At 29.8% G+C, this 21,542-nt stretch overlaps 1 protein-coding gene across 3 annotated transcripts in view; it reads right to left on the reverse strand.

Annotated features, from left to right (window-relative positions):
• Nucleotides 1-5,121: 5,121 nt before the first annotated feature.
• Nucleotides 5,122-21,542, reverse strand: part of LOC111686482 (phosphatidylinositol 4-kinase beta) — a 124,666-nt gene continuing 108,245 nt past the window's right edge. For 2 of the 3 annotated variants that reach the window (XM_046951670.1, XM_046951671.1), the window contains exons 3-12: nt 15,917-16,028; nt 13,433-13,802; nt 12,948-13,193; nt 9,526-12,126; nt 9,343-9,461; nt 9,026-9,163; nt 8,681-8,955; nt 8,514-8,602; nt 8,226-8,390; nt 5,122-6,651 (exon numbers count right to left, since the gene is read on the reverse strand). In XM_046951670.1, the coding sequence (XP_046807626.1) occupies nt 6,464-6,651; nt 8,226-8,390; nt 8,514-8,602; nt 8,681-8,955; nt 9,026-9,163; nt 9,343-9,461; nt 9,526-12,126; nt 12,948-13,193; nt 13,433-13,802; nt 15,917-16,028 (4,303 nt within the window). In that variant the 3' untranslated portion in view covers nt 5,122-6,463. Of the gene's footprint in view, nt 6,652-8,225; nt 8,391-8,513; nt 8,603-8,680; nt 8,956-9,025; nt 9,164-9,342; nt 9,462-9,525; nt 12,127-12,947; nt 13,194-13,432; nt 13,803-15,916; nt 16,029-18,854; nt 18,916-21,542 lie in introns of those variants that run through there. The other variant, XM_046951672.1, reaches the window with a different exon arrangement.

Consider the following 21,542-nt stretch of genomic DNA (forward strand, 5'->3'; position numbering starts at 1 on the left):
TATATAACAAAAGGAATCTTTAAAATGCTATATTTCGAAAGTGGCTAGAGATTTTGAAGTTTTGTTAAGACTAGTGGTTAAAGAAAGTTTGTGAGCTGCTTAAAAACTTTTTTGGCAGAGTTGCCATACTTACTGAATAAATTATTAGCAATTTTCGAAAAATATGTATAATTAAAAAACTATTTAACTTTTTCCAACGATTTCAAATGATTTGGATAGGTGAAATGAAAAAGAATTAAAAATTTCACTTGATAGAGTTGCCAGATTACTGTTATCTTATTTAGTCAAATTTCGATTGATATAATGGCAAATTCTTTGTGAATCTACTTTGCAAGCGGAAAAAGGTCATTTAAACCGTTTAACAACTATATTTAGTTGATGTTAAAATATTGTTCATAGAGTTGCCATATTAGTGACGCATTTATTTCGTTAATATTTAAGAAATTTTGTATTTTAGTAAAAAGTTGAAATCGTTTACACAAAACAGTGCATTTGAAATAGGCTTCTAGTTGCATGACAAAAGCAGCAGTCTGGCAACATTGACAAAGTAAATTTTATTTTCTATAGTTGGTTTTACTTTTATCGATGGCAACTGTAATGAATTAAATAAAATTGATGCAGTAGTTTTTGAGATATTGCGTTTAAGTGTTTATGTTCCTAACTTCAACTGCAATCTGGCAACCCTGCTAAATACAATTTCTCATTTTTATACAATTTCCTTTATCGATAGCAATTGGAAGGAACGACTTTTATGCAGTAGTTTCCAAAATATTACATTTTAAAGTAAATCTTTGTATTTAACTTCAACAGCAACCTGGCAACCCAGTCAAATAAATTTTTTTATTTTATACAATATTTCCTCTATTAATATCAGTTGAAAGGAATGTTATGTTTGTAGTAGTTTTCGAGATATTGCTGTTTAAATTTAAACTTAAGAAATAACTAAAACAACGACCTGGCAACCCTGCCAAATAAAATTTTTTATTAACTACAATTATTCCTCTATCGATTGAACTTGAAATGAATTTAATTGATTCAGTAGTTTTCGAGATATTGCCTTTTAAAGTTAACTCTCTTAGGCACTTAAAAAAACGTTTGACGAAAAGCCATCATGTTAAACAATAGATGGCGCTGACTCGACACCTTAACAGGGTTGCCAATTTTTAAAAAAATGGAAAAAAGCTGGATAACTTCAAAACTTAATATCTTCTAAACCACTGCACCAAATTAAACGTTCCAAGGGCAATTGATGTGGATAGTTTTATAGAAATGTTTAAAACTTAATTTAACAGAGTTGCCAGATCGTTTATTGTAATAATATAACAATTAATTTATAAAAATATACAATATTGAATAACTTTGTAACTACAGCAGCAAATTGAAAGATTCCAAGGGCAATTGTTTTTAAAGAAGCTAAAGGTAATTTAAAATTTAATTTGACAGTGTTGCCAGATCGTTTATTGTAATAATATAACATTTTACTTATGAAAAATACAAACTTTAATAACTTTGTAACTATAGCAGCAAATTGAAAGATTCCAAAGACAATTGTTTTGAAAAAAGCTTAAGATAAATCAAAATTTAGTTTGACAGTGTTGCCAGATGGTTGCTTTGTGTTATGCTTACATTTTAAGAAAAATTTTTCACAAGATTATATCTCACAAACTATTAGACCAAATTTAAATGTGTTTTGTTCTTAGGATACAAAATTTGAAAAACTTTATTTTCCAGTGTTGCCAGATCATGAGTTTTTTTAATAATTAAGTGTATTGGTGTTAATTGCGAGGAATATGTTTAAAGCAACATAACTTGTAAACTATTTATCTAAATTAGAACGTTGTTAGTTTAATTGTTAGAGAAGACTCTGCAGAATTAAAAATTGCTTAAATTAACAGTGTTGCCAGAGGGGAATTTGTTATAAATAAGCAAATAATTAAATGATATTAACATATTATAGTACTACTGCAACTATTTAAGCAAATTTAGTTGTTTCTAGTTTCTAATTTATGGCTAACTTAATTAACTATATAAAAACTTAAATTGACAGAGTTGCCAGCTGTTGTAGGTTAATGTTATGCAATCGATTTTATAGTGTCCTATGTGGGCAACTATAAAACGAGAGACGAGTGTTTTAGGTTAGTGATTGAAGTTAAAATATCAGATATTTGATAGTTTATTTGGCAGAGTTGCCAGACCAATGTTTAAAAATGTTTTATAAGTGTTGAAAACTTTAGTTGCAAATGTTGACAGAAACTATTTGTCCGCATTCGATTGTAAAAAGGTCTGACTTCATGACCAATACGAATGCCCAACAGCTTGTGGAAAAGCGTCTAAACGATCATAACGATTGTTAAACAGTTTGCTAAAAAGCCACCTTGTCAGCATTGTCTTCAAACGAGACTACTCCGATTGGTGTATAGCTTATGCTAAATTGAATAGGATGTAAAAGGAATCTTTAAAATGCTATATTTCGAAAGTGGCTAGAGATTTTGAAGTTTTGTTAAGACTAGTGGTTAAAGAAAGTTTGTGAGCTGCTTAAAAACTTTTTTGGCAGAGTTGCCATACTTACTGAATAAATTATTAGCAATTTTCGAAAAATATGTATAATTAAAAAACTATTTAACTTTTTCCAACGATTTCAAATGATTTGGATAGGTGAAATGAAAAAGAATTAAAAATTTCACTTGATAGAGTTGCCAGATTACTGTTATCTTATTTAGTCAAATTTCGATTGATATAATGGCAAATTCTTTGTGAATCTACTTTGCAAGCGGAAAAAGGTCATTTAAACCGTTTAACAACTATATTTAGTTGATGTTAAAATATTGTTCATAGAGTTGCCATATTAGTGACGCATTTATTTCGTTAATATTTAAGAAATTTTGTATTTTAGTAAAAAGTTGAAATCGTTTACACAAAACAGTGCATTTGAAATAGGCTTCTAGTTGCATGACAAAAGCAGCAGTCTGGCAACATTGACAAAGTAAATTTTATTTTCTATAGTTGGTTTTACTTTTATCGATGGCAACTGTAATGAATTAAATAAAATTGATGCAGTAGTTTTTGAGATATTGCGTTTAAGTGTTTATGTTCCTAACTTCAACTGCAATCTGGCAACCCTGCTAAATACAATTTCTCATTTTTATACAATTTCCTTTATCGATAGCAATTGGAAGGAACGACTTTTATGCAGTAGTTTCCAAAATATTACATTTTAAAGTAAATCTTTGTATTTAACTTCAACAGCAACCTGGCAACCCAGTCAAATAAATTTTTTTATTTTATACAATATTTCCTCTATTAATATCAGTTGAAAGGAATGTTATGTTTGTAGTAGTTTTCGAGATATTGCTGTTTAAATTTAAACTTAAGAAATAACTAAAACAACGACCTGGCAACCCTGCCAAATAAAATTTTTTATTAACTACAATTATTCCTCTATCGATTGAACTTGAAATGAATTTAATTGATTCAGTAGTTTTCGAGATATTGCCTTTTAAAGTTAACTCTCTTAGGCACTTAAAAAAACGTTTGACGAAAAGCCATCATGTTAAACAATAGATGGCGCTGACTCGACACCTTAACAGGGTTGCCAATTTTTAAAAAAATGGAAAAAAGCTGGATAACTTCAAAACTTAATATCTTCTAAACCACTGCACCAAATTAAACCGTTCCAAGGGCAATTGATGTGGATAGTTTTATAGAAATGTTTAAAACTTAATTTAACAGAGTTGCCAGATCGTTTATTGTAATAATATAACAATTAATTTATAAAATATACAATATTGAATAACTTTGTAACTACAGCAGCAAATTGAAAGATTCCAAGGGCAATTGTTTTTAAAGAAGCTAAAGGTAATTTAAAATTTAATTTGACAGTGTTGCCAGATCGTTTATTGTAATAATATAACATTTTACTTATGAAAAATACAAACTTTAATAACTTTGTAACTATAGCAGCAAATTGAAAGATTCCAAAGACAATTGTTTTGAAAAAAGCTTAAGATAAATCAAAATTTAGTTTGACAGTGTTGCCAGATGGTTGCTTTGTGTTATGCTTACATTTTAAGAAAAATTTTTCACAAGATTATATCTCACAAACTATTAGACCAAATTTAAATGTGTTTTGTTCTTAGGATACAAAATTTGAAAAACTTTATTTTCCAGTGTTGCCAGATCATGAGTTTTTTTAATAATTAAGTGTATTGGTGTTAATTGCGAGGAAGTATGTTTAAAGCAACATAACTTGTAAACTATTTATCTAAATTAGAACGTTGTTAGTTTAATTGTTAGAGAAGACTCTGCAGAATTAAAAATTGCTTAAATTAACAGTGTTGCCAGAGGGGAATTTGTTATAAATAAGCAAATAATTAAATGATATTAACATATTATAGTACTACTGCAACTATTTAAGCAAATTTAGTTGTTTCTAGTTTCTAATTTATGGCTAACTTAATTAACTATATAAAAACTTAAATTGACAGAGTTGCCAGCTGTTGTAGGTTAATGTTATGCAATCGATTTTATAGTGTCCTATGTGGGCAACTATAAAACGAGAGACGAGTGTTTTAGGTTAGTGATTGAAGTTAAAATATCAGATATTTGATAGTTTATTTGGCAGAGTTGCCAGACCAATGTTTAAAAATGTTTTATAAGTGTTGAAAACTTTAGTTGCAAATGTTGACAGAAACTATTTGTCCGCATTCGATTGTAAAAAGGTCTGACTTCATGACCAATACGAATGCCCAACAGCTTGTGGAAAAGCGTCTAAACGATCATAACGATTGTTAAACAGTTTGCTAAAAAGCCACCTTGTCAGCATTGTCTTCAAACGAGACTACTCCGATTGGTGTATAGCTTATGCTAAATTGAATAGGATGTAAATGGTCTTTAGGATGGAGAAGCAGGAACAAAATATCCAAACCTAAAGAATAAAGATTTAAACAACTAATAAAGATTCGAATTTACGATTGGTTTCTTAATATGTAAAATATTTACAATTTTCTTTAAATAAAACTCATTATTTGTTTTCGTTTTGATTTAACATTTTACTTATATATATTTCTTTTTAATTTTAATTTAAGCAAATAAAAAAATTATTTTTTATTTTTTCCATTTTTCTTTTTAAATTTCGAATGATGTATGGGATGCATGTTATAATAATGTGTATGTTGTTGTTTTTACTTTTATAAATGTAAATCTTATATAATTAAATATATTAATTTTTTCTGTTGGCTTACGCACATGAATTTCTTGATTTCTTTTTGTTTTTTTATACAATATTTAAAATAAATTTTGATATTTTTTGTGGGTTTTTTTTATAGATTAAAATTATTGCAATGTTATTACCAAAAACGTAAAGACACTTTAAGTGTCAAGCTGGTTTTGAAGTAAATATTCTTTTTTTGTTTTTGTAATGTTTGTTTAATGATTTATTTTAGCTAAATTTTAAAGAGAAGAGAGTGCAATTAGTTTATGTTTTATTTTTTATAATGTTTTTATAGCATTTTTTTGTTTTTTTTTTATAAATATGTGAAAACTTGACGAGCTTTTAATAACAATTCTTTTTTTTTTTCTTTAAATTTTAAGATAAAAAATATTTTATTTTATTTTTATAATATATTTGTTATATTTTAGACATACATTTTAAATGTTAACAAACAAAATTACACGCATACATTTTTACAGACAGACACATACAATTATATATTTATTTTATTTTATTATATTTTATTTATTTTTTGTTTTAAATATATTTAGTTAATTTCTTTTAAAGTTTTAAGTTTATTTATTTATAATTTTAAAGGCTTTAAAAGTATGTATTACATATTTACTATTTTATTTAAAGTGGGGTAGTAGGGAGAGAGGTTTCGCTCTTAGAGAAATTGTTTATTTTATTTCTTATTAAAATTATTTAATTATAATGGGTTTTATTTAGTTATTTAATGGAAAAAAATTATACACATTTAGAAGTATTTAGAAATGTTGTAAACGAAAATATATAAAACATAATTTTGTTTATAAAAAAAAGTTTTTTTTAATAAATTTAATTATTTAATTTTTTAAGTTTTCTTTAAATTTTACACTTAGAAGGGGGGGGGTTCGTTTTAAGGGGACACATATTTTCTTTATAAAAAAAGATAAACTATATGTTTAATTTAAAAAATAAATGGTAGTTATATAAAAAATCCTTAATTTAAAAATTTTCTTTTTTTTTTTGCAAAAGTTGTTTTTATAATTTATTTTTAAATATTTTCTATAATTATTTATTAATAATATTATATTATATTTTAATTGTTAAACTATATTTACACTCACAATATCATATTTTCAGCATCATTATACAAAATGATTAACATTTCTCTTTCTTAAGAATTATTTCCTTTAGAGTTTTTTCTTTACACCTTTATTTTGTTGGTTTTTTTCTTTTGTTTGGTGTTTAAATTTTCATAAAAAACCTTTCTCACAATATGCCATTCGTATAGTACTGATAGCCATCGTATAATTTGGTCGAAAGACTCTTTAGGGAATCTTGTACCAATTGTTCAACTTTACGTTCCATTTCCTGTTCGGTTAAGTTCATGTGAAAACGTTTGCGGAGATTCTGTACGGTTCCGGAGCAACCATTTTTGAAGCATGGTAATTGGGCGTCTAGAGTAAAAGTGAATGTGGAAAAAATGGAAATTAATAAGAAAATTTTGCAAAATTTTTTATTAATAAATATTTTTTAAAAGATTTTAAAGATTAGACTATAGATTAGACTATACACTAGACTATAAATTAGAATATAGACTAGACTATAGACTAAGCTACAGACTAAACAATAGACTGGTTAATAAACTGGACAATATACTGAACTATAGACTAGACTATAGAAAAAATAATAGACTGGGTTATAGACTAGACCATAGACTAGACTTAATTATAGACTACGTTATAGACTAGACTATAGATTAAACTATAGACTATACTATAGACTAAACTATATACTAGACTACAGACTAGACAATAGAGTAGACTATAGAGTAGACAATAGACTAGATAATAGACTTGAATGTAGACTATAGACTTGACAATAGACTTGCCTATAGATTATAGTATATACTAAACAACAGACCAGACTAAGGACTAGAATATAGACTAGACTAAAGACTAAACTATAGACTAGACTATAGAATAGACTATAGTCTAGACTATAGACTAGACTATAGACTTGACTATAGACTAGACTATAGACTAGACTATAGACTGGACCAAAGACTAGACTATAGACAATAGAATAGACTATGGATTAAACTAGTAAAGGAACTATACTTTATAATAGACAATAGACTAGACTTTATACTTGACTATAGACTAGACTACAGACTAAACAATTAGACTAAACTACAGACTACATTTTAGACTAGACTAAAGGCTAGACTATATACTTTAGACCAGACTATAGACTGGACCAAACTATAGACTAAACAATAGACTAGACTATAGATTAAACTAGTATAAGAAACTTTACTTTAGACTATAGACTAGACTATAGAGTGGACTATAGACTAGACTATAGAGTGGACTATAGACTAGACTATAGAGTGGACTATAGACTAGACTATAGAGTAGACCATATACTAGACAATAGACTTAACTATAGACTAAGTCGTAGACTGGACTGTAGACTAGTCTATAAACTGGACTATAGACTAGACTACAGACTGGACTATAGACTAGACTACAAACTGGACTACAGACTAGACTACAGACTGGACTATAGTCTATAGTCTGGTCTACAGACTGGACTATAGTCTATATTCTGGTCTATAGACTGGACTATAGACTAGACTATAGTCTGGGCTATAGACTGGACTATAGACTAGACTATAGTCTGGGCTATAGAGTGGACAATAGACTAGACTATAGTCTGGGCTATAGACTGGACTATAGACTAGACTATAGTCTGGGCTATATACTAGACTATAGTCTGGGCTATAGACTGGACTATAGACTCGACTATAGTCTGGGCTATAGACTGGACTATAGTATGGGCTATAGACTATATTCTGGGCTATAGACTGGACTATAGACTAGACTAATGACTGGACTATACATTTATCTATAGACTGGATTATAGACTGGACTATAGACTGCGCTATAGGCTGGACTATAGACTGGACTGTATTCTTTTATATGATACGCTGAAGGACATTTACATAAATTTTATTGAAAATACTTACTGCTTCGCATAATTTCAACAAAATTAATTATACGATCCATATGTTTGCGAGCAGTCATCATGCCCACCAACAATAAACGATTAAATTCACGCCAATGTTCAGAGTTTGTGCCACCCATGACATCCACAAATTCGGGTGTCAATTTGAAAGGAGATTGTTCGAAACCTAAGACAAAATAAAAAAAACAAACAACCATTAGATATGTATATATAACCGGCAATAAATTAAGATCTAATTTCAACAAAGTAAAGTTAAAATTGAAAACTTAAAAATGATAACAAAACTTACCTAAATTTTTAGGTGATATGCTTAAAATAAAACCAAAATCAATGTGTATAATATGGCCATCAGAGTGTAACAGTATATTGCCATTATGCCTAAAAAAATAAGAAAATTAAAAAAAATAGATAGAATAACAAAAAAATGTCTCATTCGATAATATTTGCAAAACTTACCGATCTTTAACTTGCAACAGATACGATATTAAACAATATGCTGCACAACTTTGTACGAAATTCTTTTGAGCCAAACGAAAAGCATCACTTTCAGTTGGACCATATTCATCGATGAAATAATCACGTAAAGATTTATTGGAATTCTTTTTGATTTGATGCAATGACACCGTATTCAAAATAGGTTCAATCAAACCACTATCGTTAGAGAGACAGACGATTTTGTAGGGACGCACCCAGAGATCAACATGTTCTTCTTGCCAAATGATTTTGAACATCTGAACGAAAGAAATTGTTAAAATAAAACATATTGTTTAGAAAATAATAATTTGTTATATGGAAACTTACATGTAACAATTGGGTGGCCATTAGTTCTTGTCGCAAATCATCTCCACACTTAACAATGGCCGATAGAAGACGCCAATTGGAGAGGTGTCCATAGGGTGAAGATTCACGTATTTGTTTTTCTTTTTCATGCCAAGGTTCCTGTTAATTTGGAATAATAAAAGCAACATATTAAGAAGCGTAGAAATAAAAAGTTCAACCTAAATTCAGGCCAAAAATAGAACCGATATTAGTATTCGCCCAATCCGGAATTTTGTTTTAGTATCATTGCAAAATTAAAACCAAATATTTCTTCGTAACAATATTATTTTAGTAATTACCTTAAGAGCTGCTGCTGAGGGATCTTCTGGATCATTGCTAAATGATTTTGTATTTTCGCAATTTAAATTATTACAATGGCGGGTACGTACATCTCCAATATTGAATAAAACGGGCATGCCTTTATTGGAAAATACAAATAAATATAAAAAACTTCTTTTACATTCTCTCATATACAAACTTACCTTGATCCCTTGAATCACAAGAGTCCAGGGACATTTGTGAAATGGCATCACGTTCGGATTGTGAACGCATTTTACGCATGTGTAAATATTGAGCTGTTATCTCATCGTCCTCTTGAGACCAAACGTCATCTTCGTTCAGCTGAGGTGGCGCTAAACAACCACCAACACTACTACTGCTGGCTGCTGTATTAGTAGTCGTTGTTGTATTATGTTCCGTAGAAGAACACTGTTGCTGTTGTTCGCCACTTATGCCTGTCGATGATTCCGACATTAGCTTCTCCTTTTTACGTCTACACGTTGATGAACCACTATGACTACTACAACTGGAAGTACGACTACAAATGGCATGATGTTGATGTTGTGAATGTTGGCAAGTGGTGTTGGTGGTGGTGGTAAGACCACCCTCTAAATGTTCTTCAGATTTTGTATGACGCAGTGATGGCATCATTTTGGGTATGAGAGATGAAGAGTAGATATCGGGCACTTCTACCACTTCCACATAGATGATGTAGGGTGTCTTATCTTTTGAATTTAAAACAGCAGTCTTTTCCTCTGTGATGCGCACAACATGATGTGGAATGTCTGAATATAGGGGTAACCAAACGCGAGCCGGAAGATTTTTATTAATCAAATTCAAAAACATTCTCAAGGCCGAAGTCTTTTCCGCCTTTGAGGGAAGATTGGTTAGATTTTTTCCAACATTGATGAGAGCTTTCATGAACTCCTTTTGGGGAGCAGTTTTGGGGGCACTGCATGAACACACCGTCTTGTGGCCAAGCAAATCGTTGACCTGGCCACGCACCGTTTCGAAACAAGTGCAGCCATTGTCGAAGGCGCGGCCGGAAGTTAAATCTCCAAGACATAATTTGGCGGGTGTGGTAGGCAAGGTTTGTGTAGTATAAGGGGGTTGTTGATACAGTCGATTTGATATACTTAAATTAGAATTAGCACGCCTGGAGTCGGCCAACAGAACTGTGGCATCTGATTGTGATCTATGATGGGTCTTTTTGGTCAAAGGAGAAACAACGCCTGGTACAGCTGCTACAGCAGGCTGAGCCAACTGCGATACTGCTGTCTCCTTTACATCAACTGTACTCAACTGCTTGCGTTCCTTCTTTGAGAAGATCTCTTTCATTAATGCCAATTGCGACTTACGACTACCCATAGTATCTACATGTTGATAATTATAGGCCTCCAATAGCCATAGGCACTTTAGAGAAAAGTCTACCGATTTACGACATCTAATGGTCAAATAGGGATCTAATACTTCAGCCAATTCATCCATTTGTATATACATGACAATCAGTTGTGGTATATACAAATCTACCTCCTGATCGGGGAAACTGAAGATTTTGTTGCCTATAAAACTAAGAACTCCCGGTTCTTTGGAATAGAAGAGATAATGTATGGCGAAATGTATGTTAAAAACTGGGGATTCAAAAAATCTCAATAGGCCACTGGGACCTTTTTCAGTCTTTTGTTGATTCGCTAAATCCTGCGAAGTTGTAGGACGCTCTTTGATAAAACATTTCACTACACCGGGTACTTTGAGCTTGTTCAAAGATGATATGGAAGATGATTTCGTTACAGTTAAAGAATTATTATTAATAATTGAGTTGAAGGAGGAGGAGGAAGTTGCATTAGGTACTTGTAAGCTTAACGTTTTCTCCATACACTCCGTCGATGCCGTTGTATTATCTTTATCGTTAGATTTCTCATTAATTCCGGCTTGTTCCTGGCCGGGTGTTGAGGGAGTTGTGACCGGCGTATTGGCCAAAGCGGCGGCGGCAGCAGCAGCTGCTGCTTTCTTTGTTGTTAATAAACTAAAGAATTCTTTCTTTTTCGAAATGTCCGTAGGAGATTTTATTTGCTCTGTGGGAGTTGCTGCACCACCAGCTGTGTTAGTGTTTTCCTCAGTAGATTTTTGATTTTGTTTTGAGGCATTCTTCTTTTCGTGATTTTCAATTATACTTTGAGCTGTGCGGAATATAGCATTTTTTGTGGCTCCAAAGAAATTCTTGAACAGAACATCGTTTTTCGATGATTCACTAGGTGTGGAGGGGGTTTTATTACCACTACTACCCCCAATAGCTGTTGTTACAACAGCTGGTGTGTTAGTATTTAAAGTGGGCGTTGGACAGTCTACTACATCTGTCGAAGTATTATCATTTTGCATTGTGTTGTCAGAGTTCGTGGAAATTTTACATTTTTCCATATTTATAGCGGCTTGAGACATGTTCATTTCTCTATAACGTTGACGTTCACTTATGGTATCTCCCTCACCACCTGCTTCCATGTCATCGTCAACTTCACCACTCATATCATCAGCATTTAGAGTTTTATCCACATTATTATCTGGATGTTGTTGTATAATATTGCTGTGTTTCTTTTTAGAAGGTCTAAGAGTGCGACAATCAGTATCGGGTGATTGATAGAAACGCAGATCCGATTGTAACATATTGTATTCCTCATCCATTGATGTGGTTTCAAGCATATCCATGCATTCTTCTTCATTGTCCATTTCACCAGAATCTAGAGATTCGTGAGAATGCCGTATGCGATTTAAAGAGATTTGATCAGAATCAGAACCACAAATTATTCCTGAAACATCAGAAAAGACATTTATTGACATTTATTTTATTATAACATACATATAAATATGTATATGTATTTGTATGTAGAGTTTTCGTTTATACAAATACTAAAACTGAAGTAAAACTACTAAACTAAAATAGAACTAGACTAGAACTGAATTAAATTAATTAGAAATAAACTAGAACTATAGCAGGACTAGAACAAAATAAGTAGAAGAAATTAACTAAACTAAACTAGAACTGAATTAAAACAGAACTAGAACTGAACAAGGACTGAACTAGAACTGGACTAGAACTGAATTAGAACAGAACTAGAACTGAACAAGGACTGAATTAAAACTGAACTAGAACAGAACTAGAACAGAACTAGAACTGAACTAGAACTGAACTAAAACTGAACTAGAACTGAACTAGAACTGAGCTAGAACTGAACTAGAACTGAACAAGAACTGAACAAGAACTGAACAAGAACTGAACTAGAACTGAACTAGAACTGAACTGAACTAGAACTGAACTAGAACTGAACTAGAACTGAACTAGAACTGAACTAGAACTGAACTAGAACTGAACTAGAACTGAACTAGAACTGAACTAGAACTGAATTAGAACTGAACTAGAACTGAACAAGAACTGAACTAGAACTAGCACTGAACTAGAACTATATTTAAACTTAACATTCTAACTAAAATATACAAATTGGTAGACAAAATTCAAATAAAATATTCAAATAAAATATTCAAATAAAATATTCATTTAAATACTGGGCAAATGTAGTTTTAATGAAATTATGTCTTTATCTGTTGTATAATGTTTCTACTTCTAACTTACCAGAATCATCTGAGCCAAGACTGGTTAAATCCTCTCGCTTTTTACCATTTTGATTGACATGATTTGAACCGGTTATAACAGCTAGAGCATTATTTGAACCACTAGCAAATGATGAATTTGTTGATGAAGCATTAGAGGAAGCAGTAGATGCTGATGATGCAGCTCGTTGTACCGTAGATGAAGATGATGATGTGGCAGAATCTGATGATTTAGGTCGTAAACGTGCGCTAGGACAATATGGCTCAACTATAATGGAGAAACCAACAACAACAATAACAAAAATACAAAATTAAAATAGAAAATTAAATAATAATATAAATACACATAGTATTTATGTATGTATATGTGTGTACATAATATGTTGTATGCATGTTTGTAAAATTGCAATTAAAATTGTAAATCTAGTCCACGACGTACAAAAGAATATTTGTATTCATAGAGTAAAGTAAGGCAAACAAAACATTTCATCTCATCAGGCTACATACCTATGACTGTATTATTAATATCATTGTGTAATGCTCCCACTTCTCCGCCTCCTCTTGAACTCGCTCCAGCTGTTGTTGATTGTAATGCTGTCAATATGCTTGTGGGTTCTGTTGTTGAAACAGTTTCAATTGCAGCTTTTTCATACGCAGAACAGGATGATGGTGATGATGATGAAGCTGCTGCATTAACGGCTGCTGCCGTTGAGGCATTTGTTGTTGTCGATGACGTCAGTGCGGGTGTTTGGGTGGTGGTAAGCGCTGCTGTTACATTTGCTGCGGTCGTTACAATTTTCGAACACATTGTTGACCCAAGTATGGATGGTGTACAAAATGTATTCTCACTCTCGGCATTGGGCGAAGAGACTTCAACCTAAACACACAAAAATATAAGAGAGATAAAGTTACAAATGTTGCCTTATTAAGAGCAGATACATACATACATATATAAGTTACAATTTTACAATATTTAGTTGAAATATTTAAAAGGATTTAACTATAATTAAGAAAAATGTCAACTGTTGAAAGCATTACAATATTTAAATATTTTTCTTTTTAACTTTGATAACAATTTTATTTATCTGTTGAATATTTAAATTACTTGAATTTAGAGATTATTTAAAATATATTATTATAATTCCCAGTCGCCATAAATAAATTTGTATACAAAGAAAGTTTATTATATTACTAAATATTAACTTACTACTCTCATGTCTGCGAGTAGTTGATAAAAATTAATAAGTAAATATCACAAATATTTCTTTTTTTATATATATTTAGCAATATGTATATAGAAATATATTAAGATAACATGACATTAATTGAAGACAAAGTTATTGATAAATACTGTTATATTAAAATAATATAAAAACAAATCAATAGAAAACAGATGGAATTTGTCATTAGAATATCGATTCGTTTAAATTGTTGTATCAAATAAAAAAAAAAAACATTTATGATCAATTACTACTCTCAACAGATCGGCAATTGATGACTAATTTGTAGTCCGAAAAGTTTTACAAAAGTTCCACTATTGATGATCAATTAGAACTGAATTAAAATTAATATAGATCTACAATTGAACTAAAACTTAACTTGAACAGAACTAGGACCGAAGTAGAAGTTAAATAGAACTAGAGCTGAACTAGAACAGAACTAGAACTGAACTAGAACAGAACTAGAACTGAACCAGAACTTAACTAGAACTGAACTAGAACTAGAACTGAACCAGAACATAACTAGAACTGAACTAGAAATAGAACTAGAACTGAAGTAAAACTGAACTAGAACAGAACTAGAACTGAACTAGAACTGAACTAGAACTAAACTAGAACTGAACCTGAACTTTACTAGAACTGACCTAGAACTATAAATGAACTAGAACTAAACTATTACTAAACTAGAACTAAACTAAAACTGAACTAGAACTGAAGTAGAACTAAACTAGAAATAAACTAGAACTGAAGTAAAACTGAACTAGAACTTAACTAGAACTAAAGTAAAACTGAACTAGAATTGAAATAGAACTGAATTAGAACTGAACTAGAACTGAACTAGAACTGAATTAGACTTGAACTAGAACATAACTAGAACTTAACGAGAACTAAACTAAAACAGAACTGAACTAGAACTGAACCAGAACTGAACTAGAACTGAACTAGAACTGAACTAGAACTGAACTAGAACTGAACTAGAACTGAACTAGAACTGAACTAGAACTGAACTAGAACTGAACTAGAACTGAACTAGAACTGAACTAGAACTGAACTAGAACTGAACTAGAACTGAACTAGAACTGAACTAGAACTGAACTTGAACTAAACTAGAACTAAACTAGAACTGAACTAGAACTGAACTAAAACTAAACTAAAACTAAACTAGAACAGAACTAGAACTGAACTAGAACTGAACTAGAACTAAACTAGGACTAACCTTGAACTAAACTAGAATAAACCAGAGCAGAACCAGAACAGAACCGGAACAGAACCAGAACAGAACCAGAACAGAACTAGAACTGAACTAGAACTGAACTAGAACTGAACTAGAACTGAACTAGAACTGAACTAGAACTGAACTAGAACTGAACTAGAACTGAACTAGAACTGAACTAGAACTGAACTAGAACTGAACTAGAACTGAACTAGAACTGAACTAGAACTGAACTAGAACTGAACTAGAACAGAACCAGAACAGAACCAGAACTAGAACAGAACCAGAACAGAACCAGAATTAGAACGGAACTAGAACTGAAATGGAATATTGTTTTGAAAAGCTTATTAAAAGTGGACACAGACAGAATGTCAACAATATAAACAATGAAGTTGCTTTGGATGGATCGAGGAATGGACATAGTTAAATCGACTTAAAAAGCAACTCTTGGATTTAATGATGTGGGAAATAAAAACTAATTAAAATTCGTAAGTATTTTTTTGTAATTTGCTAATTTCTATTACATAAATTTAGGAAATTAGCTTAAATTAAACTCACCTCTGGTATCCTTTGTAAAGCACTATCCAAACTGCGATTACGATGATGTTGTGTTAAATTAATGCGGGTATTAGTCACTTGGGAAACGGGTGGCAATAAAATGCCCATAGATCTAGAAAAATAGAAAAAAAAGGCAAAAAAATTAATATGATTTAAAAAAGAACTTTAATGAAAATTAAATTCTAAAATATTGTGGACAAGAAATAATTGACCTTTTGCCATAACATAATAAAAACTAAAACAAACAGAAGTTTAGAAAAACAAAAACAATAAAGCAAAAAGAAAAACTAAAGAAAATTCAAAATAATTTATTACTAATGGCAGCATAATATTATTGTAAAAAAAACGCACACACACATATACATTTGGAAAAACTTTAACAAGATAATTATAACAAAATGACAAATACAGCACTTTTTTCTATATAAAAAAATATTTACTTTACAGATTTAAAAAAAAAAACTTTGTAATTTTATTGATTAACAGACTGTTTTTAATAAAATGTTTAACTTTTCTGTTTTTTTTTGTTTCGTTTGCTAAAATATTTGTACAATTATTTTCTTTATTTTCTATAACTTCACAAAAACAAAATAAAAATTGCAATTATTTTCGCTTTAAAATGCCAAACACTGTTCGGTTCAAACAAACGACTGCTGATGAATATGAACAAAAAAAAAAATACAAGAAAAATATTCAATAGAAAACAAGTTGATAAATAATATGTAGAAAAAAATTAAAACTCATACAAATAATAAACGAACCTTTAAAATACACAACACGACAACATAGAGAGCGTATTTGTTGTTGTACTAGTCTGACTAATATTAAAAACAAAATAGCAACAACTACAACAATAGTGTTTCCATGAACAAAACAAAAATAAAAAAAAAATATTATGATAGATAGTTTGGTTGGTTGTTAGGTAAGTTGTTGGTGTTGTTATATTATAAGTACTTTACTTATTACTCTTTTTTTCTACTATTGTATATTTTGTTTGTAGATAGTAGTAGTAAGTTAGTTCATATATAGTATTTTTTGTTTATGTATGATGGAAATGATAGAGCAAAGAAAATATTTGTAATATGTAATAGAAAAGACACTTGCTTTTTAACTCTCTTAAGTGATAAATAGAGAGATTGAGTGAAAAAACAACAAGTTGCATTAAGTGTTATAAAATTGGAAAATATTTTTGCTTTATAAGAGAAAAAAAAACGAAAGAAATGTAAAAATATTTACGAATGTTTATACAGAGAGAGATATACTAGTACATTTTTAAATCACCATTAACCCTAAAATGTACTATGTCAAGAAGTGTTATTAAAAAATGGAAATTATTAAACAGTTTTCTTTCAATGGATTAGGAATTTCACTTTTCTATTGTAAACATTTTACAATTTAATTTTTCAAAATAAAATAAACTGAACTAAACAAAAACTAAAACTAGAGCTGAACTAGAACCGAACTAGAAGTAAACTACAACTTAACTGGAAGGGAACTAGAACTGAACAAGAATTGAACTAAACTAGAAGGAAACTAGAATTGAACTAGAACTGAAGCAAAACTGAACTAGTACCAATCTAAACTAGAACTGAACTAAACTAAAACAGAACTAGAACTGAACTGGAAATGAACTAGAACCGAACTAGAAGTAAACTACAACTCTAGAACTGATCTAAACTAGAACTGAACAACAACTGAACAAGAACTGAAATGGAACTGAAATAGAACTGAACTAGAACTGATATAGAACTGAACTAGATTTGAACTAGAACTGAACTAGAACTGAACAAGAACTGAACTAGAATTGAACTAGAATTAAACTAGAATTGAACTAGAACTGAACTAGAACAGAACTGGAACTGAACTAGAGCTGAACTAGAACTAAATTAGAATTGAACTAGAACTAAACTAGAATTGAACTAGAACTGAACTAGAACTGAACTAGAACTTAACTAGAACTGAACTAGAACTGAACTAGAACTGAACTAGAACTAGAACTGAACTAGAACTGAACTAGAACTGAACTAGAACTGAACTAGAACTGAACTAGAACTGAACTAGAACTGAACTAGAACTGAACTAGAACTGAATTAGAACTGAACTAGAACTAAACTAGAACTAAACTAGAATTTAACTAGATTTGAAAAAGAACTGCACTACAAGTGAAAGGGCGGAACTAGAACTGAGCTAGAACTAAACAAGATCTGAACTAGAACTTATAGAAAATGTTTCGGTATAACAGATTTATCAATAGAAAACTAGGAAATTTTATATAAAACACAATTTTGTATCAAAAAAAATGGATTTTTTTCAATATTTCAGAATGACAGTTTCTTTCCTAAAAAATGAACAGCTGTTTGAAAAGATTATTCATCAATTTTTCAATTACTTAAAACTCTATAAACTAATATTGGTAATAGTAAACACTAACTATCAAGTTCATTGATTAAAAGTCAATGGATTTACAATAACATTTAATAAACACTTCGAAAATCAATATTATAATAACATAAAGTTAAAGAGATAAAAATTGACCTAGTCCTTAGAAAAATTGTACTTTAATTTACACACCAAACTAAAGAAAACGAAAATAAAAAGAAGATAAATAAAGAGAGAAAACAAAAACAAGAGAGTGCGCATGTTTTTATTAAATAGAAAGAGTAGCAAAATAAATATAACAAAAAAATATTGTTAATTTTTTTTTATAAAATAATTGCGAACAGAAAAAAATATGTATGAAAAAAAAACCTGAACTAGATAAATGAACACTGGGAATTTTACGTAAAAGTTTAAACAATAATAATAATAATAAAATGCAATACAAACTGGAAATTTAATTTGTTCAAATGATGATGATGACGATGATATTTATATAAAATTTAAAAACATTTAAATTAAAAAACAGAAGAATTAAAAAAAAGATATTACACCAACATACCACATGTTTGACATTTGCTTTAATAATATTTAACAGGAATTATTTATAACATTAAGTTTAATGCAATTTTTTTAGAGACAATTAAATATCTTTTGTTTTATTAGTTAATTAAATTTTTTATATATAATGACACGACCACAAAAATTTCTTTTCTTTTTTTTTATATTTTAAAAATTCTCTATTTTATACCGCACCCAAGAGGAGTAAATAATAAAATTGTACTGAAATACTTTGGCAACGTATTTGCAAAAAAAACCCCTCAACAATTGAACAGCAAAAATAAAATTCTATACATTCTGTCAAATAAAGAGTAAACCCCCCCCCCCCCCCCAACAAGTAAAGCTTTTATTTTAATGAAAGAAAACTTAAGAGTGAGAGAGTCAGAAAGAGAGAGTGTGTGTTTACTGCTTATAAAGAGCAACATTTTTCAAGTTATTTTTCTAATAAATGAAAGTAAAAGAATTCATGTTTTTTTTCGCAAAGAAGCATTTGTGTGTGTGTGTGTGTGTTAAGAAAGAAATAACAAAATAAAAACAAATAGACAATACATATGAAATACAGAAAAGTAAACAAAACATAAGATAAAAAATAAAACTAAAATAAAAAAAAACAATAAAATAGGCGCCTTAAGGTGTTAAATTTAATTTTATTTTTGTTTAAATATTCAACAAAATCAAAGTGCAAATGTACGTAAAATTACAGAAGAAAAAAAATAAACTTTGATTTATAATGAAATGATGAGTAATTAATTGCATAAAAAAGTAGTGATTTTTATTTAAATTCTTTAAGGTTTTATTTCAAATCCCCCAGTCTGGTCCAATTTAAGTGATTACGTATACAGGACACCGTTGCCCCTTGATTTTTTTCACATTTTTCTCACAGCTTCAGTAAAAGGTTATTTCTAAAGAAAAATAAGTTAGTTTTTTGAGTTCGATATCACTATATGCTAAAAAGTATAATATCCTGCGATATCCTTCGAAAAAATGATCAATATATGTACGTCATATAAATAAAGTGTATGGAGAAGTCATATCCATAAAAAGTCTAGCGGTTTAGTTTTTTGTGCGTGAAAGGATTAAGGACCTGAGTGATATTCATTAATAAAGCAACAGTTTTTTTTTTTTAAAGAAAATCGTATTAAAATATGATAATAATTAGTATAACAGATTTTTTAAGAATAATGTATAACGGTATAACAGTTTGTTTGTTATAAAAAACTCTGGAATAATATATTTTAATTCGAAAAAATACTTTTTATAACCCCAAACCTCTATTAGGCGTTTGTGCTGATGTTCGTAACACCCAAAAATATACATAGGTCCTACACCCACCTTAAAGTATACCAATCGGTTTAGAATCACTTTCTGAATCGATTTAGCAATGTCCGCCTGTCCGTCCGTCTGTGTGTCCATTTGAAACTTGAGTGCACGCTACAGGGCGCAATTTTAAAGATAATTGGATGAAATTTGGCACATACTTTTCTTTTGGCCCAAAGACGTACCTCCCGAATAAGGCTTTTGGGTTTATAATTATGTTAAATGTTCGGCATTATGTTAAAAATCGAAAAAAACTTATAAATGTTTAGGTTTAGTAAAAACGGGGTATATCCACTCGGAGACCATAAGGTCCATTGTGATTCCCTTCAAGAAGTAAAGATTAAAAAGTTTAATAGACACTGCCAATTTTGGCCTCATTTGACTTTAGCCCCCATACAAACTCCCCCTCAGAAAACGACTAAAAGGTCATAATTTACTTATAAACACTAATAACACGTTTAATTAATAAGGATAGGTCCATATTTACTCCTACACCTATTTGAGCCCTCTTGTATTAAATCTCTTTTTTTGTTATTTTTAACATACTGACTGTAGGGTGTCATATGGTTGGCCATACTCGACTACACTTTCTTACTTGTTAGTAAAAACATATAGAAAATTTTCATTATAAACATTTTTTCTGTAGAAATAAAAACTTTTTCTATAGAAAACTTTGATTATTACAGTTTTTTCTGTATAAGAGATTTTGAAGAGAAACATTTTACTATAAAAGTTGATGTCTAAAGAAAATTTTCTGTATAAACATTTTTAATCAAAACATGTTAATACAAGAATTTCAGTATAACAGTTTTTAATGTAAAAATGTTAAAAAAATTTAAGAAAAAATTAAATACATTGAATATTTTAGAATTTCAAGAAAAGAGAAAATTTTTATTATAATAGTTATTTTCAACTGTGTGAAGATAAATTTGAAATTTGAATCTCAGACACAAACCTTTTAAATTAGTAAAGTCACTTTAGACAGTCATGTTAAATTAACAGATATTATATTACAGCTTTAAAAATCTGTAAACTCGAGGAACATAAATTTAAAATAATTGTGATATGTTAAAAACTTAACAGAACTTTTGTTAAAACCAGAACATCACGATCAACATAAAATAAATAAAAAGCCAGTTCCGATGGGACACTTAATAATCAAAAGTGTTAACAGTGGTCCTTTTATGTCATTTTTGTCAAAAGTGTTAACAGTGGGCCTTCTACGTTATTTTTGTTCAATTTTCAAAAATTTACTTAAAAAAGTATTTAAGTCCTTTTAGGACTTAAAATTGGGAGTGGGCGGAAAAACAATATTGGATATCATTCCTAGTAGGAACTGAAGGAACACCTAATGGTCAAAAGTGTTAACAGT

Source organism: Lucilia cuprina, chromosome 5 (assembly GCF_022045245.1).
Source record: "Lucilia cuprina isolate Lc7/37 chromosome 5, ASM2204524v1, whole genome shotgun sequence".
NCBI lineage: Eukaryota > Metazoa > Arthropoda > Insecta > Diptera > Calliphoridae > Lucilia > Lucilia cuprina.